General features: G+C 38.6%; 1 protein-coding gene across 5 annotated transcripts in view; it reads left to right on the top strand.

Annotated features, from left to right (window-relative positions):
- The window catches only part of TENM3 (teneurin transmembrane protein 3), a 1,282,397-nt gene that overhangs the window by 1,237,541 nt on the left and 22,978 nt on the right, over positions 1-21,878 (top strand). For 4 of the 5 annotated variants that reach the window (XM_021548380.2, XM_021548299.2, XM_021548064.2 and 1 more), the window contains 5 exons: positions 1,043-1,292; positions 1,705-1,725; positions 7,259-7,491; positions 8,105-8,259; positions 9,113-9,987. In XM_021548380.2, the coding sequence (XP_021404055.2) occupies positions 1,043-1,292; positions 1,705-1,725; positions 7,259-7,491; positions 8,105-8,259; positions 9,113-9,987 (1,534 nt within the window). The remainder of the gene's footprint in view (positions 1-1,042; positions 1,293-1,704; positions 1,726-7,258; positions 7,492-8,104; positions 8,260-9,112; positions 9,988-21,878) is intronic. The other variant, XM_021549050.2, reaches the window with a different exon arrangement.

Here is a 21,878-nt window from a genome sequence, read left to right as displayed (position 1 = left end):
CATGGATTATACCATGGAAAGACATATGGTGACTTACGAGTAGAACCATAATAGCTGGCCATTTGTAGAAGACACCTTAATGGATTCATCATGAGATTGAACAATGAGGGTCCTGGCAACACTTTAACATACATTTTTTTTCCTTACAAGATGGAATATTTAACATAAAGCATCCATTTTTCCTCTCAGATTTCCTACATAGGCTATAAGGAAGAAAAATACTGCTGGCATATTGCTTTGTCTTCACAAAATTATTGTTTCTTTCATGCCTCAAAGCAGAATTAAGTTTCAGAGGCAAGTTGGCCTGGCACCACATTCTTTTTGTTGTTTTGACAGTTTTAATAACTGCCTATAACTGCAGACATGGTATGGAGGCAGACTTTGTTGCCAGAGGATCACTTTTGTTGTAAGCTAAGTAAAAAATCTTTTACAATGTAAAATTGAGGCAATCTACAACTTTTTGAAGTGGCTCTTTAATTAATATTTACAATATGCAACAGTAATCCTCTTCAGATTACATTAGACATGATACTCATAATTATGTTATACTAGGACTTTAGGAATATAATTTGCAAATATACTTTTCATTTTGTATAAAGTACTTTATAATTTCAATCCTGTCTGGACTATTTCAAAACTGTAAAGATGTAGGAACACATATCTTCCTTCCATTAATATGCTCAGCATTTCATTCAGCATGACTATATTTATAATTATAAAAATCACTAACATTTAAAAATAACAACTGAAAACATTTTGGGGCTTTAAGAGCTACATTATTTAGTGTTTCTACTAAACTTTATGGACAAGATAATCTAATGCTTGCATGTTTACAACCTAAATATAGCTATAGGTATTTTAATAAAGTTGTTATCTGTAGTGAGGAAAATTTGGTGGTGAAACAATAAAAGTTCATTGAACTTACACTAATTAGTTAAAAGAATATTTACAATACTTTTGCATCATTTTCTGTGTATACATTTGTATTTTTTATAAATGTTATTGGGTTCTGGTTTGGTTTTTTTCCTATATCGTCTGGCAGGAATCCTCTACAAAGGGAATGGTGAAAATCAATTTATCTCTCAGCAACCTCCAGTTGTTAGTAGCATTATGGGCAACGGGAGACGACGCAGCATCTCCTGTCCAAGCTGTAATGGTCAAGCTGATGGTAACAAATTACTGGCTCCGGTTGCCTTAGCCTGTGGGATAGATGGCAGTCTGTACGTGGGGGATTTCAACTACGTTCGGCGGATATTCCCATCTGGAAATGTAACTAGTGTTCTGGAGCTAAGGTATGTCTTTTTCTCATGCTGGATTTTTGGAGTTATGGGTTACTGTGGCAAATTAAAGTATTGAATAAATTTTTGACATTGTGTAAGCTTGAGTTTGTGAATGCTTTTGGGAACAAAGCAGAAGTTGAGTCAAAAGATTTTAAAATTGTTTAAAACTGAAATGAAAACATATTACCCTCATAAAATATTTTAACTATGCTTATCTAAATGTGAGAATTTAATCTAAAAGTAATAATTCAGCAGATTTTAAGAGTTAACATATGTGATCAACATAAGTGGACAATGAACTATCATTCAACACTTCACTGATGATAGATGTAAATGTTGCCTTCTTCTCTCTCATCTTTTAACATCCTTTCTGAATGTTTGTCTAATAATGTTTTTCTGTTCTTTTTTACTTGCTCCCACCAAGAAATAAAGATTTTAGACATAGGTAAGCATTCCTTAAAGAAGATTTATATTTTTCTAACTGTTCTTCTTTCTTTTTTTAACAAATGAATGCTTATAATGGGCAAGTCATTTCTGAGATGTATTACTAGAAAAGAGGAGTATTTTTCAAAAATAATGAGTTCATATGTTTTAGTTATGTCAACTGTCAGGCTGTATCGTTCTTTCTGATGAGTTCCTCTTTTCTCATCACTCTCTGTCCACAGTCAGGCTTCTTGTTATGCTTGTGTGTGCCCTCCTTTGCTGTTCCCTCATCTCTGCTCACTCCTTGCTGGCAGCTCTTTTGCTGATCCTATCAAAACTCACTCATTAATCAGGTACACCAAATATGATGAGAATGGCATATAAAAGTATCAAGGGATTTCATGTCATTAGCCCTTTGATGTTGAATCTTTTCAGGCTCTCGTTTAACAGATTTGTTTTTTTAAAGGTGAGCTTCTTTTAATAATGGAAGTTGAAATCACAATAACCAAACTTCAGGAGTTAAGATTTTAAAATACACCAAGACTCACAAAATTAGTCATAGAAACAACAGTAATCAGAGGATTGTAGTACAGCATTCATCCATCCTGGCATTGCTACAATAATGGCAAGAACAGAAGAGTAGGTGGGTGCTTAGAATTGCTTTGCCACAACAGCTGATGCTGACAAGGAAGGAAAAAACAGAGTCATGCTAAAATCTTGTTGCAGACATAAAACCCTGCAAACATTTGTGGCAAAACTCCTAAGTATACATCTTAGCAGGCCCATTGGTACCTTTCTCTCCTTTTTGCTGCCAGTGATTTTCATTCCTTGTTTTTAAACAAATCTCCGAGTCATATCTCTGTTGTCCTTGTTTTTTAAATTCACTTTTCTTTGGACATACTTCTGTGTGAGGAAGGGTTTTATGTTTTCAAAAATATGTTTTAGATGTGTTAGGCAAAAGATTCCATGACTAAATAAGGTGTCTGCATCAGTGCTAATGATCAGAATTGGTTTTGTGGGGTTTTTTTCACAGGGATGACTCGAAGGCAGTCTCTGGGTCTCAGATTCAGTCAAAGAAAGAAACTGAGAGTTTCTAGCCAGGCAGAGGCCTGGGAAAGAATGTAAATAATTCTTTATCTCTCTTGTTTTTCCACATTGTTTATAGTTAAGTTCTATCACTGTGCCTCAAGCACTCTGAACCAATGGTGTAGGTTGTTTTCACTTCAGAACCAATGGATTTGGTCCTTGCGAAGCTCTGTATAAAAGAGCAGTGTATTTTGAATAAACCAGAGTTTTACTCTCAACAGCCTTCTGAATCAGAGTCCTCTCATTCCCATCCTGCCTCGACAGTAACAGCAGTCTCTTCTGTTTGGTGGGTTTAGGGTTTCACTATTGCAATTCGTTTGTATGTGTTCTACCACTCTTAAAAGAATTATAGCCCTTGTGGTATCACGAAGTTGTGATTGAAGCTAGATAAGACATTGTCTTGGCAAATATGTAGAATGTGGAATAATACTTAAAATGGATGTGGAATGTACAAGAAAGGATTAAAGAGTGGATATATACTGAGGTTTGTTTTGCTGTGATTTGGTAGTGCCACCCTCTCCTGCCTCTGGCAGATCTGTGGTCACAGCCTCAACTGCAATGTATCAGAAACTGGATCCCTGCATGTAAGAAAAGCTGGTGAGAGAGAATACTGAAGCTTTCCTGTTTTATTTATGCCTAAACATGCAGAGGCTCCAGGTAACAAAACTGCATCATACCAAACAAATTAATGCAACAGCATGAGCCCATATAGCAGCTGTGAAGTGGGGGTTCCTCCTGGGGCAGAAGAAGACACAGGAGACTGTGGAGAATTGGCCCTGCAGGAGCAGTTGTGGAGCCAGTAGGCATGAGGTGTGGAGCCCGCTGTGCAGCCCAACACAATTTATTATGAGTCTGAGTTTTCTCTCACATCATACAACATTTTCCTAGTGTCCACTCTCAGCCTTACAGATTTGCTGATGAGAGACTTCTAAGAGTGGGATCTTGATGATTTATATCCCCTGGCAGCTTTTTATTCTATTAATTTCTAATAATAAATAAAAAGCAGCTGTCTTTTATTTAAGATGTGTAAACTTTTAGGATCCACCAAATCTTCTTGCCATGGGCTCTCCAGCTAAGGACACACTGTGAGACCAAATACTTCTTTTGGCTGCATGAATTCATGCAGAGTCCTGTGAAATGCTGCAGAGGGAAGCACATCTGTCTGGCCTGTAACAGGAGAAGGGAGCAAATGTCCAGTTTCACCGGCAAGCCTTTCAGACTGCTGAGGAGATTTCTACTTAAACTGCAGTTTGGAAAAAAGCCCTCAACAGACCACTTTGCAAAAGATAATTGCTAAGTATTAGAAGAAAATGCACTAAAAATGCATTCCCCAAGTAAAACTACTGAATGAGGCTAAATGCTAGTTCAGTTCTCTTGTCTATTCAAGCATTCACCTTTCCTGGCCTATAAACACAGTGCTTCAGCACAGTGTGATGTGTCTCCTACCTCAAGAAGCCTGTACTCTATTTTATAGAGAGAGAATGCAGATCTAATTTCTCCTCTCATGTACCAATGACCTCACATTTTTTCAATCTCAAAGCTGAAATTATGTCTTTATATGCACTGCTGCCTGTGGGTGATTAATGCTGATAGACATTCATGGAAGGAGTCATTTTTAGAAGGACTTTGAAGACAGGGAGGTCTTTTGTAGGCTATGGCACTATCCCAAATCTGTAGAGAGCCAGAAAAAAAAGTCTAACAAAACATAAAAACAGCTTTGAGGGGATATATGGTTTAGAGGGCACATAATGAAGGCAAGAGAGACAGGGACTGAATCAGGGGAAGTATTTTCAAAAAATCTGTACATGAAGAATAGTCCAGGTGATCCAACAGCTGAAGAATGAAAAGATCAGCCTAAGCAAGACAAAAGCAAAGGGAAATAGCTCGTTACAGCTCTGTGCATGTGTGTGCACACTTTCAGTTCAAAGCACTTACTATTATTCAGCATAGACAGAACAAGTTAATTTTTAGACATTTGTCTTTACAGGAGCCATGTAACTCCATGTTTTGCAGGCTACTGAAAGTGATTAAGCAATACTGAATGAGTCAATAAGTCACGGGCTGGGGATTTCACTTCTTTGCATTCCTTGTTATTGGTAGAAGGCAGAAGCTTAATTTCATTTCAGGGTACAATGGAAGTGCATAAACTCTGCAGCTTTCCAGCTGCTGGCTGCTTATCCCTGTACTATTTTTGAGATCTGCATAGTGCTTATAGATGTTTTCTGGCTAGAAAACAAATGTAGTTTTCACTTGACTGTTATTCAGTTTCTCAAATTGTGCCTTTCTCCCATAAATTAATGGGGGTTTCTTTTGGCTAAAGCCTCCTCGGCTGTTCAGCCTTCACCTGAAAAGAAATGCTGAGGTTAAGCCTGTTGTATAAGCTCAGAAAGGAGCCATCAGACATCTACGTATGGCAAGTTGGAGAGTTTCTGTTGATTCAGTAGTAATATCCTATGCACTTCAACTCTTTAATGAAATAAGAAAATACATTTAAATTATCAGGTGTATTTTTTTTGTTTGATGAGGATACGGTACTTAATGTGAGAACCCTGATTTCTTTTTTGCTGAAATTAATTGGAATGTACATCTTCATATTTATGAAGAAAAGAGCTTTAAAATCTCTTTTTTGAAATAAATAATTGTGTTAGGCATAAATTACTTACTTTTTGATTTGATAACTTCTTATTCCAATGGCTGAAAAATATGATTTTTCAGCAGTGTTAGATGGATTGAAGATAGGTACTTTAATTTAGATTTCAGTAGTGTAAGAAAGAACTTTATTTTAAATTACAATGAAATAAAATTTAATTGCACATTTCACATCTTGCAGTGTGTTTATATTTGAAGTGTTTGCAAAGTTTCTTAAAGACCAAAGTAATCATGTAAATGGGTATAATTTAATTTGCAGTCTATGGAGGTATAAATAATTCGTACACTACATAGTTATCATATTAAATGATTGCTGCATAAATTAAGGTTTTGAAAATACCTTCCAACTATTTAGCACATTGGCAATAATAGATTTGTAATGGACAGAAATTTAAAGTAAACCTACATTTGATTGTTTTCAGACATGCTGTACAACACTCAGTGCAATAGCAGAGCTTTTAAAGAGGTGCTAATCACTGTGTATTTGATTTCATTAGTCTGTTTCACTTGGTTCACTTCGTTCTGAACCAGCATGTTAAAAGTCTTAAAACCAAATAAAATCCTATTTATGCAACACTTTTTTTTCCTGTGTTTTTGTAATTGGATGGCTATAAAAATCTGTCCCTGCTAAAAGACATAATTTGTTCACAAGTTGTTCCTGTTGGTCTCTGTTGCATTTTCCAAGTGGCAGTACATAAAAATGTGTTACATTAGCACAGTTACGTATTTACAAAACGTGAAGTGTAGCATTCTGTGAACAGATGTTTGGCTACCACCAGACTGGTAGATCTGTTTAAGCAGCGCTTTTGCAAACATCAGAAGTGACTGTTCTGACACTGCTTCAATCCATGAGGGGAGCATCTGAAATTACCTCATGTATTTACATGACCTTATTTCAGCTCTTCATGCCATAAATTAGGTCAGGAATCCCAACTGCAGTGGGTTAAGTTTCTACATCATAATATATCAACACAAAAGGTAATCTCCAGGGCTGTTTTTTTCACCAGCAGGGAAGAAAAGACAGTAATTCTCAATTATGTGGCACCAGTGGAGAGGCAAAATGTACAGTTCTGGGAAAATAGTTAGCAATATATATTTTCACTGTAATGAAGACTGTGCTGGCATAGTTAGCAGTTTTCTGCCAATGTGTACAGTTATTTGAAATATGACTCTGACTTAAGAATAATGGAAAAGCTCTGCTTGGTCTCTGGTGGAAGAGATGACATTTCCTAATGTGTTAAATCATGCATATCACGCATTTGAAAGCAGTAGATTAAACAAATACTTATGAATGATGTCTTATCTCTTGCCTGTGAACTCATCATTCAAACTCTATCTTATCTGTTTATGAATTACATAAACCATGAACCCCAGCAGCCTTGTATAAATTATAATAAAACAGGATAATACCAACAAAGTGTAAGCGAGGCCTGGGATCCTGCTGCAAAATTTGGGACTAGATCAGGGTTCCCAGAACTCTCAAAAGGTTTTAAACTCCAATATTTTGATTTGGCCTATTAGAGAGATATTTGCAGTCTCTAATGAGAGAGCCTGAACTGGCCTGAGAGCATCGAAGACAATGGGGACCTTCTTCTCCAGAGGATTAATCTAGATGGGGCTGCCTGTGACACAGATGAGTTAAATGTGGACCAAAACAATTTTGGGGCCATGACCTGTGCTGCCAATGCATGGAGCATCACCATTGACTTTAACTCTGTCTGCGTTACTGCACACTAAGTAGGAGCTAAACCGTTTTCTCCTTGATCCAATGTTAGGTGCAGCTAACTACAGCATATGCAATGTGTTATTCCATTTTGCAGCAACAACCCAGCTCACAGATACTACCTCGCAACTGACCCCGTGACGGGAGATTTGTATGTTTCTGACACGAACACGCGCAGGATTTACCGGCCCAAGTCACTCACTGGTGCGAAAGACCTGACCAAAAACGTTGAGGTTATAGGAGGAACAGGGGAGCAGTGCCTGCCGTTCGATGAGGCAAGGTGTGGTGATGGAGGCAAGGCGGTGGAGGCAACCCTCATGAGCCCTAAAGGTAAAAAGAGTTCTCCCTCTGTAACATTCAGAATAATACAGAAGTTCAAAGCTGGGGGCATGATCATGTTTAATTACTGAATTCAATAGTTGGCTCAAAAACTGGGGATTCGAGTGATTTTTTACAAGTAGAAAGTCTATAAAGGAAGAGAGCTACAGGAGACTGATTTTTTTGAAATCAATTAAGGTTGATTTTTTAGGAAGTATTTGGCTTGAGTGGTTATTGAGCATTTTTAAACACTCAATAAGAGCATTTAGATTATGTGTTTGGCAGGCAGCAGTGAATATCTAAAATGAGCATTGCTTTTGGTTCTGTTTATCCCAGTTTAAAGTTAACTTAAAAGCTAGTCCCTTCCCAACACACAAAAACAAATGAACAGCAAATGCAATCAACAGTAGTAGCTTTCATACTGAATATTGGTTTGCCATGCAAAATACACTAACAAGCTGTATTATTATCTACGGCCTGAGATCAGATTTTCTGCCTACAATTTCCACTAGATACATAATAGTAATAGGTACATGCTACCTATACCCTTAATTGTGGATAACATATTCACTGGTAGACAAAAAAAAAAAATATTTGCTTCTAATTTTTATTTGCTTCACTGAAGGAATAGCAATAGACAAGAATGGATTAATCTACTTTGTTGATGGGACCATGATCAGAAAAGTGGATCAGAATGGAATAATATCGACTTTGCTTGGATCCAATGACCTTACCTCAGCACGACCTCTAACCTGTGATACCAGCATGCACATCAGCCAGGTACTTTTCAGTTGCTGCTAATTTGGAAAGCTGAGGTGGGAATAGAAACTGAAATGCAGCTTTCGCGGCCCATAAAATAAAACTGGGTGGAGTGTGATGGATATTTGACAGCAGTTTTGGGGGAGAAAGCAACCTATTCCATGGGCATGAATTGCACTGTATTCTCTTAGCTATAAACGCTGCTGTATTCAATTTTTTCTGCCCATAAAGTTCAGTTTGGTTTAGAACAGCAGAACTATCAGCAGGAAACATTAAACCTGGTAGTAAATACTGGGAGAATGGCATATCTATTAGAACTATCTTGGCATGTTGATGTTTTCTGAATTGCTGACATCCTTAGCCTACTAGAGTGAATGAAGGGATTTACACAAAACCCCTGTATTTTCCTATTTGTCTTAAAAATTTGTGTAGGTAAGAAGGGACATGTTAGTAGCGGTATGTTCCAAAAATGGAGTACAGTGTTTCACAATCTGGAAGGTAGTACATTATTTTTGCTACTACAAGAATAAAAGATGAATACTCTTGACGAGTATTTAGACATTGATATCTGCCTCTATAGTTATTTATGCATTTGTGATACAGAAAACTATTGAATTTATTGGAGGGGAAACTCAGCCTGTATTATAGTTTCAATGCAACTGGCTTTCTTTTCAATAAAATGGATGCCTGAATATTGTTCCCCTTGCCTTCCTGAAAAGCTTTAGTTCGCTGCATGTATTCATGCAAGTTCTTCAGCCGCGATTGCTTACAGCAGATAGAAAATATCCTTACAGCACTGTCTGAAACTGAAGGTTAATTAATTCATTTAATCTGCACTGGTTGACTGTTTAACAAAACACTTCTATTTGTTTAGGTTCGTCTGGAATGGCCTACAGATTTAGCTATCAACCCAATGGATAACTCCATTTATGTTTTGGATAACAACGTGGTTCTGCAGATCACTGAAAACCGTCAGGTTCGCATTGCTGCGGGGAGGCCGATGCACTGCCAGGTGCCCGGGGTGGAGTACACGGTGGGCAAACACGCTGTCCAGACCACGCTGGAGTCTGCCACCGCCATCGCTGTGTCCTACAGTGGGGTGCTTTACATTACAGAAACTGATGAAAAAAAGATAAATAGGATAAGACAGGTCACAACTGATGGAGAGATCTCTTTGGTTGCTGGAATACCCTCAGAGTGTGATTGCAAAAATGATGTTAACTGTGACTGTTACCAGAATGGAGATGGCTATGCTAAAGATGCCAAACTTAATGCCCCTTCCTCCTTAGCTGTGTCTCCAGATGGCACCCTGTATATTGCTGACCTGGGAAACATCAGGATACGGGCTGTGTCAAAGAACAAACCCTTAATGAATTCAATGAACTTCTATGAAGTTGCTTCTCCAACTGACCAGGAGCTGTATATCTTTGATGTCAATGGTACTCACCAGTACACTGTGAGTTTAGTCACCGGAGACTACCTGTACAATTTCAGCTACAGTAATGACAATGATATTACGGCGGTGACGGACAGCAATGGGAATACTCTTCGGATCAGGCGGGATCCCAACCGAATGCCAGTAAGAGTGGTCTCTCCTGATAACCAAGTCATCTGGCTGACCATAGGCACCAATGGATGTTTGAAAAGCATGACTGCACAAGGGCAGGAGCTGGTCTTATTTACCTACCATGGCAACAGTGGACTTCTGGCAACTAAAAGCGATGAGACTGGATGGACCACTTTTTTTGAGTAAGTATATAAAATAAAGATAGGTGCCTTATAGTTTTATTGAGTTCTACAGGACCGTTTGAAATATTTCTGGGTAAAGTAACTGGGTAAAGTTGACCCTTGATAACAAAAAGCACAGAAAGATACTTTTAATTTCCCATGCTGTCTTCCTCTGTCTTACTTGTCTGACTTCTTCTGAACATTATTTCTGAATAATTTTGAATTCATTATTTTGAATTTCAGTTTTATATATTGAAATAATAGTGAGACAACATTTCACTCTTGTCAAGAAATTTCTAACTCAGACAACCATGGGTTTGTAGATTTGCATCAAAAACTATATTTTCATCCCACTTGCTCATTAGATTGACATTCTTCTGCTGCAAATACTGACAAGAAATTTCTCTTCGTTGCTTTTTTTTTTTTTTTTTAAAGCAAACACATTTCTGCATGGTCTTTGCCCAAAAATAACATCTGGGTGGGTAGTAAAAGGTTGTGTTTTACTGAGTGGCAAGTACGCAGGAAGGATCTCCTGGACAGCACAGCAGACTTTCACACAGGTGGACCCAATTGGAGGAAGCTGAGAAAATAAATATGGGCCATGGGGGAACTGTCATTCCTGTAGGAATAAACTGAAAACACAGAAACCACCAGCACCATGTCATGTACAGGTGCAAGCACAGCAGCAAGAGGTATTACTGGAACAGTAGGACTTGTAATTTTACCAACCTCAGAAAAAATCTTTTCAGTGAATTGCTTTAGCCTGTGTTACACTCATTAAGTCATCAATGCCTGTTCATAACAGACAGATTAGCAAAGCGTTTTACAGAATCCTCAATTATATTGACTAAGGAAGATCATGACAATTTATACATAAACTAGTAGAACCAGAGAATTCACATACACGCTTTATTGACAACTTCATCTCCAAATGATCTGAACTGCCAGCTGATAACACTAAGACAAAACATAACAAAAATGCAGCTTAGACCAGAAACCATTATTTCAAAAAAGGTCAATGAAGAATTAACACAGATTTTTTTCAGTTGTCTCTGTCAGCTGGAAAAATATGTGTATTTTTAACTCACATGAAAGACATGATGAGGTTGGGTAAGAAGGTATGTATGAAGGAGTGGAAGATACAGTGTTAGTGTGATAAGTAAAACTGTTGAGGCCTCTATTCAGGATTACAAAGGGCATCATGAAAATTCAGTAAGTCCCTCTTCTTTTTATTTCCCCCTCTTCTTTACTTGTATCTTCATGATGAAATGCAGTAGCAACTGCTGCCAAGGTCAGAGCTTAAAAAAAAGCTTTCAATTCAACACACATGATAAAGAAAATAAAGTGCCAGTGTCAGGCAGTGGCAGCAAAGCCAAACATCTGTGTTCTGAGATAACTTCATATTTCTGTCAGTGTACATTTGGCTGAGGCAGTGTGCAGGAGGACTCTGAGCACCTGTATCTACTCTCCAGCCTTTACAGATGCCCATCAGAGACACAAGAGCAGCAGGTGCTGCTTCACTGCATATTGTGTCCTGAAGTGGAGACAGGGCTCGAAATGCTGATCCCTGACAAAGACAGCAGGTGGGATGCTACTGCTGCCAGTTTTAAGGTATTCTTGCAATAATCTGTAAATTGGCAGGGCTTTGGTAGCGGGCACCTTCCCAAAGCATTAGCACACATCTGTAATATTTAATTGTGCTTTGGTGCATCCGCTGTGCATCCTTTTAGGTCCTGCCAAGAGGACACAGAAGCACAGCAAGGGTACACACAGGAATGAGAAAGTGTGTGACTGGGAGGGCAAGTGTTCTCCTTCTCTTGAGTTAGCCCTGTCCTGAATGCTGACAGACCAAAGCACAGCTTTAGGTGTGCTGGGAATAGCACCCATTTCCACAGAGAGTAAAGTCAGTGTTGAGCTGTGACAGACACAGCCACTTGTTTCCAATAGGCAAGCTGGGCAAGACAGTCAGTTTGGGGGATAGTGAAGTCCTGTACAGAAATTAAGGCATCTGCTGGGTACAGCAGGCACTTTAAATCATGCTGGCATTCATACTGGCTAATTGAGAACCTAGAGTTTTAATCAGAGCAGTAATTTCTCACCATGTTGGCTGTAGTTTCTTTGTAGCCTACTGTGGTGTCCTGCAGTAGCTGGTGGCTCCTGAATGTATCTTAATGGCATGTATCTTAATGCCATCTGCATGATGGCAAAAAAATTGGATATTATAGTCACTATTCAGTGGGAGATAGGCCTGTAGTTTTCATCGTAGGGAGAATCTAGGGTACTGTGTGTCATGAAGTACATGGCTATTTCCTGAGTCTGCAAATAGCTGTCTTTCACACCTGATCTGCTTTCATGCAGACTTTCTGGTCTGAGTTAGGTTATGTCCAGCTGACTTATGGAGAGCCCAAAGGGCAGGCTATTCCCCTCAGTAACTATTAGTATTATTTCCAAGCTGCTGCTTATGCACTTCCTAAACAATTACCTCCAACCAATGTCTTGTTAGAATTCCCAAGCTGAAGTAATTAGAGAAAAAGCTGGGCAATTTCACTCTCCCCAAATTTGCAAGTGTATGAGGCTTTTGCAGAAGCAAAGATACTTATCTCCTCCCTGTAGCCATGGTGAAGCAGTAATCTGTTTAATTGTAACAAGGAAGATTCAGATCAGACATTTGGAGGAACTTCACGATGAAGATTTTGGAGCCCTGGGGCAGACAACAGTGATAGCGACCCCTTGCCCTTCATAGACTGTCTTTAAAAACAGATCAGACATCTTTCAGGACCAATGCAGGAAGAACAGATCCTGCCCTGGGGTAGACGTTGGACTGCATGACCTCTCAAGGTCCCTTCCAGTAATGTTTTCTGTGATGCTCTGTAAAAGTTAAAACCAAAAATAAAAAATTGTACTGATTATGTGAAGCCACAGGGAATAAGGGGCAGGAGGAAGGCACTGTGTTATTTTTCTTGCCAAAACAACATTCTTTAAAACACCCATCAGTCATCATAGCTGCTTGCTTCTTTTGAACATGAAATTCCAAATCTTTCCCTTTTGAAGGAAAAAAATAATTGTGAACACAACTCTCTTGCCATTGTTTTATTTTAAGATCAAGTATTATTGTGACATTTTGGTGATCATGATTTGTAACATTAAATCTGACAACGCTGGACTTTGAGAGGTTTTTGCTACTATTGCCAAAAGAGGTGGAGACTGTGAATTATCACAGAAGAGTTTGTGTGGGGGTAACATGATGTACAAGTGTGTATCTCTCTCAGCTTCTGCATATTCCCGTTTTTGGGTAGTATGGGCTAAAACATTACCAGGTAAAATGTTTTCTCTTGAAAAATTGAAGCCTTGTTAAAATAGAAAGGTATCCCTCAAATATCAATTGAGGAATAAAATATTCTGAAAATAACTCTGGCTTCATAGCATAATATTTCAACCTCATTGCTGAATGCATTTTCTTTTAATATCACACTTTATTTATGTATTTCATTTACTGTATTACTCAAAATCTCAAAATATTTTGAGAAAAGGATAGAATTTATATTCTGTGGTGAATCCAGACTTTCTTCCCACTCACAGTTAAAAATGTTCAAGTGTTTGAATGTTCAATGGACCAGAAATGCCTTTTCTCAGCTAGTTTTGAGGATAGGTGTTTTTTTTTCACCTTTTGATTGTCACACATCTGTTTAAGTGGCTAAAGGAAAAATACTGTGCCTTTAGTAATAAAAAGTTCATCCTTAGGAGCAACTCAGGAATAGCTTTGTTAACTATTCTTCTGTGCAAGTCTGGTTGTATAAGTGGAGCATGGATCCAAATAATTTATTTCCAACTTATTTTAACTCAGTGGTTTGAAAGCAGGTTTATGAAAATTATTCAATCTTTCTTTTTTCCTTTTCAGAACTTTTCAGTACAAAGGGGAAATATTTGCAAAAACTTGCATCCCAAAAATTGGCAATCACTGCTCTAGCACATACTAAAGCATTTGGTCTTGTTTCTTTTCATGTCTTTCTTCCACATTTCAAATCACACTAATATCAGATCCAGAAGAAATTTACTTTTTTATTTATTTTAGCCTGGACACTAATTAATCTATAGTTTATTTTATTTAGTCTCTTCTTTCCCTGAAGAAGGGAAGGACTGACACACAAGAAATATCTTTTTACATTCTTTTTTGTTTTACAGTGAAATTGTAAGTACTAGCTTGAATTACTTAGTATATAATCTGTTTTCTTTGTTTACAGACTTGGGGGATTTTTAATACCTTTATGGCAAAATGGATTTGTAAATTTCTATTTTGCTACGGGTTATAGAGTACTGATCAAAGCTGACACGTTATATTTCAGTAATGTACTTTTTTTAAAGCACTGTTGGTCAAATTCATAGTAACTGTTATGTGTTTTCAGAGGTCCAAAAACTTGCTGAATAAAAATTATGTTAACAGAGCATTTACAGAAACGACTGAAAATGCATGCATACTAAAAAACCAATGGAGCCATATGAAGCTAAAAGTTGCTCAGATTAGGTTTTATAATGAAATTACAGTATTAAACAAGGTATAAAAGTAATCAGCCTAATCAAATTCTCTTACAAAATTCTGAGATATCTGAGCTGGAAACTATTAACTATAACTGCATATTATGTATGCACAATATGAACATTTAAACAGATAAATCTTAAAAGTTAAACTAATTATCTGCATATTATCATTTTGGAACTGACACTTCCAAGCTAGCCTATATGGCATTATTTCTATGCAGCAGCTTCCATTCTGATTTAACAAACAGTAGCTAAGCCGGCTGCACGAAAAGAGCATTTTCTCTTGACCTAGGTTTTGAAATAGCAGAAGCAAATGCCTAAAAAGCCTTGCAGGTGCCCCTGTGCAGCCACCCGGCCCCCAGCGTGCAAGGTCTCCATCAGTTTCCAGGCCGTGGCCAGGCGGGCAGCCGTGCCAGCCTCCTTGGGTTGCTGAAGGAAGTGGCAGAGGCTGCTCTGCCAGGGAGAACCCTCCATGCCCAGCGGCCAGCAGCCTGGGCTGCCCGGGCAGGGCTGCAGTGGGTGCGCGCTCGGCACCGCGCCGCCTCTCACACACCGAGCCCTGCCCTCCAGCTGCGCTGGAACAAATCCTGCTCAGCCCGGTCTTGGGCATCTGTCCCTCTGCAGTCACTGCCCGGGGGCTTCTGCAGCCTCCTCAGGCTCTTCTGGAAGGTTCAGGCTGCTTGTGCTCTCCTTAACATGAAGTAAGCCCAGCAGCCACTGTTCCTTATCTCTTTTCAGCTTTCTCTCATTTTTTTCCTATTCTTTTAGAAGCAGTATTAGCAGGCAAATATCTGTTCCAGACTAAGATGGCTCCTCCTCTCTGGAAATCCACTGCCTTTCTTCCATTACTCCATTTTGCTCTCCAGACCTCCTGCTATGTTTCCTTACTTTCTTACCTTGTGTCTTGCTCCTTTCCACATCTCCCATTATTTCCCTAAGGGGTGTTTGGCTTTCCTGCTTTTTCCTTTCCCAGTAGTGAATTTCTTCGCAGTCTCCTCTTGTATCTCTTGTCAGTCCATCCAATGTTTCCCCTGACACTTCATGCCCTGAGCTCATTTGTCTTCTCCTTCCCCTCCTCTCCCTCCCACTCAATCCATGTCTTCAAGGCAGTGCAATAGGAAGCAAAGAGAATGACATTAGCAAGCAAAGTCTTATAAGTTTACTTTGCTCCCACAGTTAACTTAATGAGCTTTCCAGCTATTCTGGAAAGGTGTTGAAATCATACAGAATGCGAAATCCTTACAGTAATTTATGGACTCTAAAGAATTGCAAGCAAAAATCTATTTTCACTATGTGCTGCAGAGTTTGCATATTATGCTTTTATTAGCAATGCATTCAGTGCTGTGGTTTCCCTAAAACTCTGTGATACAGAGTCAGATATTGCCTCTGGCTTGGACTTGTTTAGTTTCCCCAGGTACCAGGCACATTGTCTGTAACTGCCAACAGTTGGCAACAGAGAATAGAGTGTGTTCTGCAGTTTTTCTTTTGCTTCATCTTAATACATTGCTTGCAGAGTCTGACTTGGAAATACTGAAATTTGGCTATGGAAAGTCTATGGAACTTATGCTGAAATCCAAGTATTTCATTTGATCAGATTAAAACTATAACCTACTAGTAGTGTCAGTTCACTTGGACTTTTACTGTATATTAAGAGGTTCAAAATCCAGTTTTCATAATTACTATTTCTGTACCATTTCAGATAACATTTGTGGGGGGTTATTTGCCTGAAATATTTGTGTTTCTGTTTGTGTTCATTTTTCTATCCCATTCATACTTCAGTACTAGGAGTGTCTAAAAATACCTAGGGTTCTTGTTACTTTCAGTTTTGGGGCTTTCATTCTAATTTGATTCTGCTTTCTTAGAAATACCAGAACTTTGTACAATATTGTCATCTGGATTTTTTTATCACTACTAAACAACACTATCTTGATATCATAGCACTTTTTAGGTATTTTTGTCATTTTACTATCAACAAGCTTTGGTACCTTCTGCTTTTACTGCTGCTGCTTCTTGCTTCATCAGTGTAAAATGTAGTGGCTATAAAATAATTAACCATATTCATTCAAACACTTTTGTTTAGCCAATTGCCATGTTCTTGCATTGACTTTTGTGGGATCACACGAGCCCTTGATTGCAAACTGTGACATACAAGTACAATGTCTTTAATCTTCCCAAACTATATATACTCATGCAACAAAAAACATATTCTCTTCATTCTTAATTGTTTCCAAACTGTCTTTCTGGGAATAGTTTTGAGATAGCCAGTTCATAAGTGCCTCTGTATCCACATTGCCTGGCATGATGCAGCATGCAATGCAGATATTTCTCTCTTACAGCATATTTGCTTCTTCTCCTGTCAGTATGACACAAATTCAAGATCTAGTAGCCATAACCCTCTCTCAGATCTTCATGTAGACCCTTGGGGGCAAGGCTGGCCAGAAGGCAATTAAAACTCTTACTCTCTATTCAAACAAGCTAAGTATGCTCCCTACCCAAAGAGAACTTGTAGGGAGAAATATCAAGGTGACATACTTAATTTGGTTTTGTTGGTTTTTTTTTAACTTTACACTGAACACATTAACACTACACAAGTATGTAACTGTTTCATGCAATATGCAATTTCTGAGAGGAACTTAGTGATGGCTGTGCTTGCTGACAGGACTTATCGTGTTTCTTCTTAAGATAAATAATTCAATAAATTTTTAAAATTTCTATCTTCAACTTTAAGGAATAGAGGTTATGTCTCACAGTTTTCAAAATCAGAACTGTAACTCAGTGTTACAGTAGCTGTCATAATACAACATACTATTTAGTCTTATAAGACTTGTGCTAACATTGGAGCAAAAACTTGCTGTTTGAAACTCATCCTGCTTAATAAAAAACAGCCATGTTAAAAAATAATCTATTAATATATAGATTATTATATATATACACTAGAAACGAATGTGAAATTTTTTAGAGAACTGCAGTGTGTCCCCAAATTGCCCTGATAGCAGTAATATGTCTCATCTAATAGACATTTGCCCATTTCTTCATTCTTGAATGTTACTGTTTCTTCTCCTTACAACTAGGCTACGTAATAAAAGCAGACTCGAGAAGGCATTGACTAGATAATAATATCAATATCAGAATGCTGAAGACATGTAGCAATGTTATTACATGTTACATGTATGAAAAAGGAAGAATTGCTTTGATTTCTGTCAAGAAAGTCAGCATATGAGGTTTCTGTTTTCCGAAAGCACTTAGAAGTAAGGATAGTTCCACAAAATAAAGTTTTGTTTGTATTAATGAAATAAATGTCCTGCACTGTCAATCCAGTCAGCTATGCCCAGGCTCCTGAAAATATCTGAAACTTCTGGTTTATGAAGAACTTCACTTTGTTTAGTTATTGACATGTTAATAACCTTGTTCCATGGTTTTCTTTGTCAAACAAAAGTAATGGAGGCTAGAGTCAAGCCAGCTCACCCTCCTTCACACTCACTTCACAGGGAACCTGGTGTGGTGAGGGTGGAAGGACTGCTCAGGACTGCATGTGAGAAGGCTAATCTCTGTTTGCAGTCATGCTGTATTCAAACATTTGCTTTTCAAAGATAATGTTATTTATTAAGTAGATTTGTCCACTTTTTTGTGACCCTGTAAAAACAGCTTTGTGGAGTTTTTACCTTTCAAAATAAAAATATCCCCACCCTACCACCAAATAAGAATTAAGCGGGGGAAAAACAACATTACAGATTATTCTGCAAACAAAATATCTGGCCAAACAGACCAGCCTTACATCCTTTTTTCACTAAAGGCCTGTACACTCAGCTCTGACAATGTAAGCAGACCTTACAGCAAGGAACAGTATGTCACACAAAGTATATATACACCAACATTTCTCTTAGTTGAAAGGCCATGCTCTGGTATGTATATCCACAAGGCACACAGTTTATTTGTGCAGTAATAGATGAGCTAAAAAGGTGGGGGAGGTGACACACAGACAAGGCAGCAGCCCCAAGGAGCCCTGAGGTTAGGGAAGCTGCCTGCTGGCACACCCTAGCAAATCCAGAAGCCATCCTCTGAGCATCCCACAGAGCTTAGGAGCAGTGAATTCCCATTACAGAGAGGTTAAAAAGTGATGGATGAGTGTTGAGGTCTTGTAGATAACAGCCTAGCTACTGTATTTAGTCTCATCTTCATAAGATGAGCCCCCTTGAATTGGCTGCACTCAGTTCAAAAGAGTGAGCTGCTGAGGCACACCCCCAGCCCTGGGAAGCTGCTTCATCCCTGACAATGCCTCTCATGTAAGGCACACTGCCTACATCCCTAAAAATTCCTCTCATGTAAGCCACACTGCCTACACCCCACTGCTCCCAGTGCACCCTTTCCCCAGGCACATACCCTGAGGTTGTTCTTCCTGCTCTTCAGAAAGCAGTGGCTTCATTAACACTGCTCATTTGTGCAAGTTCATGTGCATGTAGGGTGCACGTCAGATATGAGTACAGCTGAGAGACTCCTTGGTTTTGTGGCTCCTTATGAGAATATACATGGCAGGTGTTTGCTGCAGCAGTCAGCACAGCATGGAGGACTGCAGTGAGTGAGAAGTTTGGCAGTACTCTGGCAAAAAGTAAAGCATCCCCAGCATGGTAAAGTCATGTATTGCTTCTTTCTCCACAAAGCACCACTTCCTCAAAATACCTGGCTCCAAATAACTGGAAGTAATTTTGGATTGGGCTGTGAAAGTGGTCAATCTTATATGGCACAAGCACTGAACTCAAGCTTGTTTGTCTGGTTGTGCAGTGAAGTGGAAAATGAGCATCAAAACCTCCTCCATATGGAAGTGAATGAGCTATCATGGGAAAAGGTGTTGATTCATTCCTTTGAGCTCCCTTTCCAGCAGACACATTTCCTGCAGTGATTCTCGTTTAGAGTGTGCCTGTTGTTTTGCAGATGAGTTATGGCTGTCAAGAAAGGCCTATTTAAGCGAATTGTTCACATCTGGTGTGCTGAATGTCAGTTTACAAAAAAAAGACTGAAAACTGTCCTTTTAACATTATGACAAAATAGACACACCAAATAAAAAGCCTCAAGAGCTGCAGTTATAACAGGAGAAGGTGAAAAGAGAAATTGCCAATCACTTTGCAGCTGAGGAAATCTCTTCATTAAACCTGGACTAAAAAATTTGTCCTGACCACATTGCTAAGATAAAAGACAATTACCCGAATTATTTAACCAGCTGTTCAAACAATTTTATAAGACTTACCCAGATGAAAACAGAATAAAGACCCTTTTCCCATGGAAAAGCCATCAGGTAAAGGAACAGGAAAAGCCTGAGTTGTCTGACAGTTGGTTGGACTGGACAGGACAGAAAAAAGTAGCTGATACTAATACTTCTAGTGACCTTCTAACTTCTGTGGTTTTGTGAGTTTGCATTTTCTGCCCAAATTCCATTAAAAAACAAGTAGGCATATATATTTCTGTCCAGAATTGGGATTCTGACTGTAGTTTAAGTTAGTTCTTTCCTAGAATCACTCCTGGACTTATTTTCTGTAATTTTGGTTTATCCACTTTTTTCTCAGAGCTAGGCATAACAGAAGGGAAAAGGAAAATAAAAAGGGACAGGTGAAAGGGAAAAGGAGAGGGAGAGGGGAGTGGAATAAAGGAGGAAAGAAAGGGAAAAGAATTTTTTTTTTCATATATTTAGAATTCTGTAAGATTGGAAAGAATATTGCTTTTTTCATAAAATGATAGAATATTCCGAGTTGGAAGGGACTCCATCATCAATGTCCAGCTGCCAGCCCTGGCCCAGCACAGAACAGCTCTAAGAGTTACACCATGTGTCTGAAAGTGTTGTGCAAACAATTCTTTAATTCTGTCAGTCTTGGTCTTGTGACCACTTCCCTGCAGAGTCTGTTCCAGTGCCTGACCATCATCTAGATGAAGAACCTTTTCCAATATAAACCATATCCATCATAAACCTCCCCTGACAAAGTTTCATGCCATTCCCTTGGGTCCTGTCACTGGTTACTACAGAGAAGACATCAGTCCCTGACCCTGCACTTTCCCTCGTGAGGACTTTGATGACCACAATGAGGTCTCCCCTCAGTCTCCTCCCAGCTGAACAGTCCAAGAGATCTCAGCTGCTTCTCATATGGCTTCCCTCAAGGTCCTTCACCATCTTCCTTGCCCTCCCTTGGATGCTCTCAAACAGCTTTATATCCTTCTTACGTTGTGGTGCCCAGAACTGTCCTCAGCACTGGAGGTGAGGCCACCGCAGAGCAGAACAGGACAACGACAACCCCCTCCCTTGCCTGGCTTGTGATGCTGTGCCTGATGCACCCCAGGACAGGGTTGACCCTCCTAGCTGCATTTAACAATATTCCAGATAAGAAAAAAAGAAAAATGCTGTCACTTCTTAAATAAAATAAAATTTTTAAAATCCACTTGTCACAATTTATAGGCTACTAATATATATCAAATTGTCATTTGCTTTCTTCTTGTTAAGCAAAACAAAATATTAGGAAGACATATCACCATATTCTTTATTCTTTGGGATTTATAAAAAAAATTGTTATATCTCCAAAGGCAGTCATACTTAATATTTCAGGTTTCCCAGTGTAATTGTAGTGTGAATTCACAAGCAAGATGCTAAACCTTTTAAGATACACATGCAAATGTACTGTGTGGAAATAAAGGAATATCTGCGGGTTATAAATGAGTAGTTATGGATCCACTGGAGTATCTATTTCAATCAGACTAAATAAAAAATTTTTTAAAAAAAGGAGAAATCATTTCTGTCCATGCATCTTCAGATTGTTTTCACCTTTTTCATTCTTAGCAGGCTCATTCAGTCTCTCTTCAGACATATCAAAAGAAAAATGCATATCAAAAGGAGGAAAGCAATGTAAAAATTGAGTAAAGGAAGAAAATGCAGAATTCATTACATTCAAGTTGAAAGTTTTTTTTCTTTTTTTCTACAACCCACATAATGGTTAAAGATGGCCAAAACTAGAGCTTCCAGTAACTTGCCATGCCCAGTTTTAAACCAGTGGGGAACAGGTGAAGAAATGCTAATAATGCTAATAAAAGTGATGGTATATGAATGTGGGCTTCTTTCCTTTTGATGGGCAAGATAACAATTTTGATACTGATTGAGCATGCAGTGAAAGTGTTACTAGAGTGGCTTTTCTTTACCATCATTTTCCAGCTTTGAATTCACTTTCATTTGGGAGGGACTAAACCTGCAGTGTGCTGTGGAGGTGAAAACAAGTGAAAGAATGTATTTGGAAACCAAAATTCTGTCATGTTGAAGACAGCACTCTGCTATGTAAATGTAGCTTAAATGGCTTCGACAAGCCAAGGGAGACATTTCATTGCCAGGTTAGGACAGATATTCC

The sequence above is a fragment of the Lonchura striata genome, chromosome 4 (genome assembly GCF_046129695.1).
Source record: "Lonchura striata isolate bLonStr1 chromosome 4, bLonStr1.mat, whole genome shotgun sequence".
NCBI lineage: Eukaryota > Metazoa > Chordata > Aves > Passeriformes > Estrildidae > Lonchura > Lonchura striata.
This window is presented reverse-complemented; position numbering and strand designations above follow the sequence as displayed.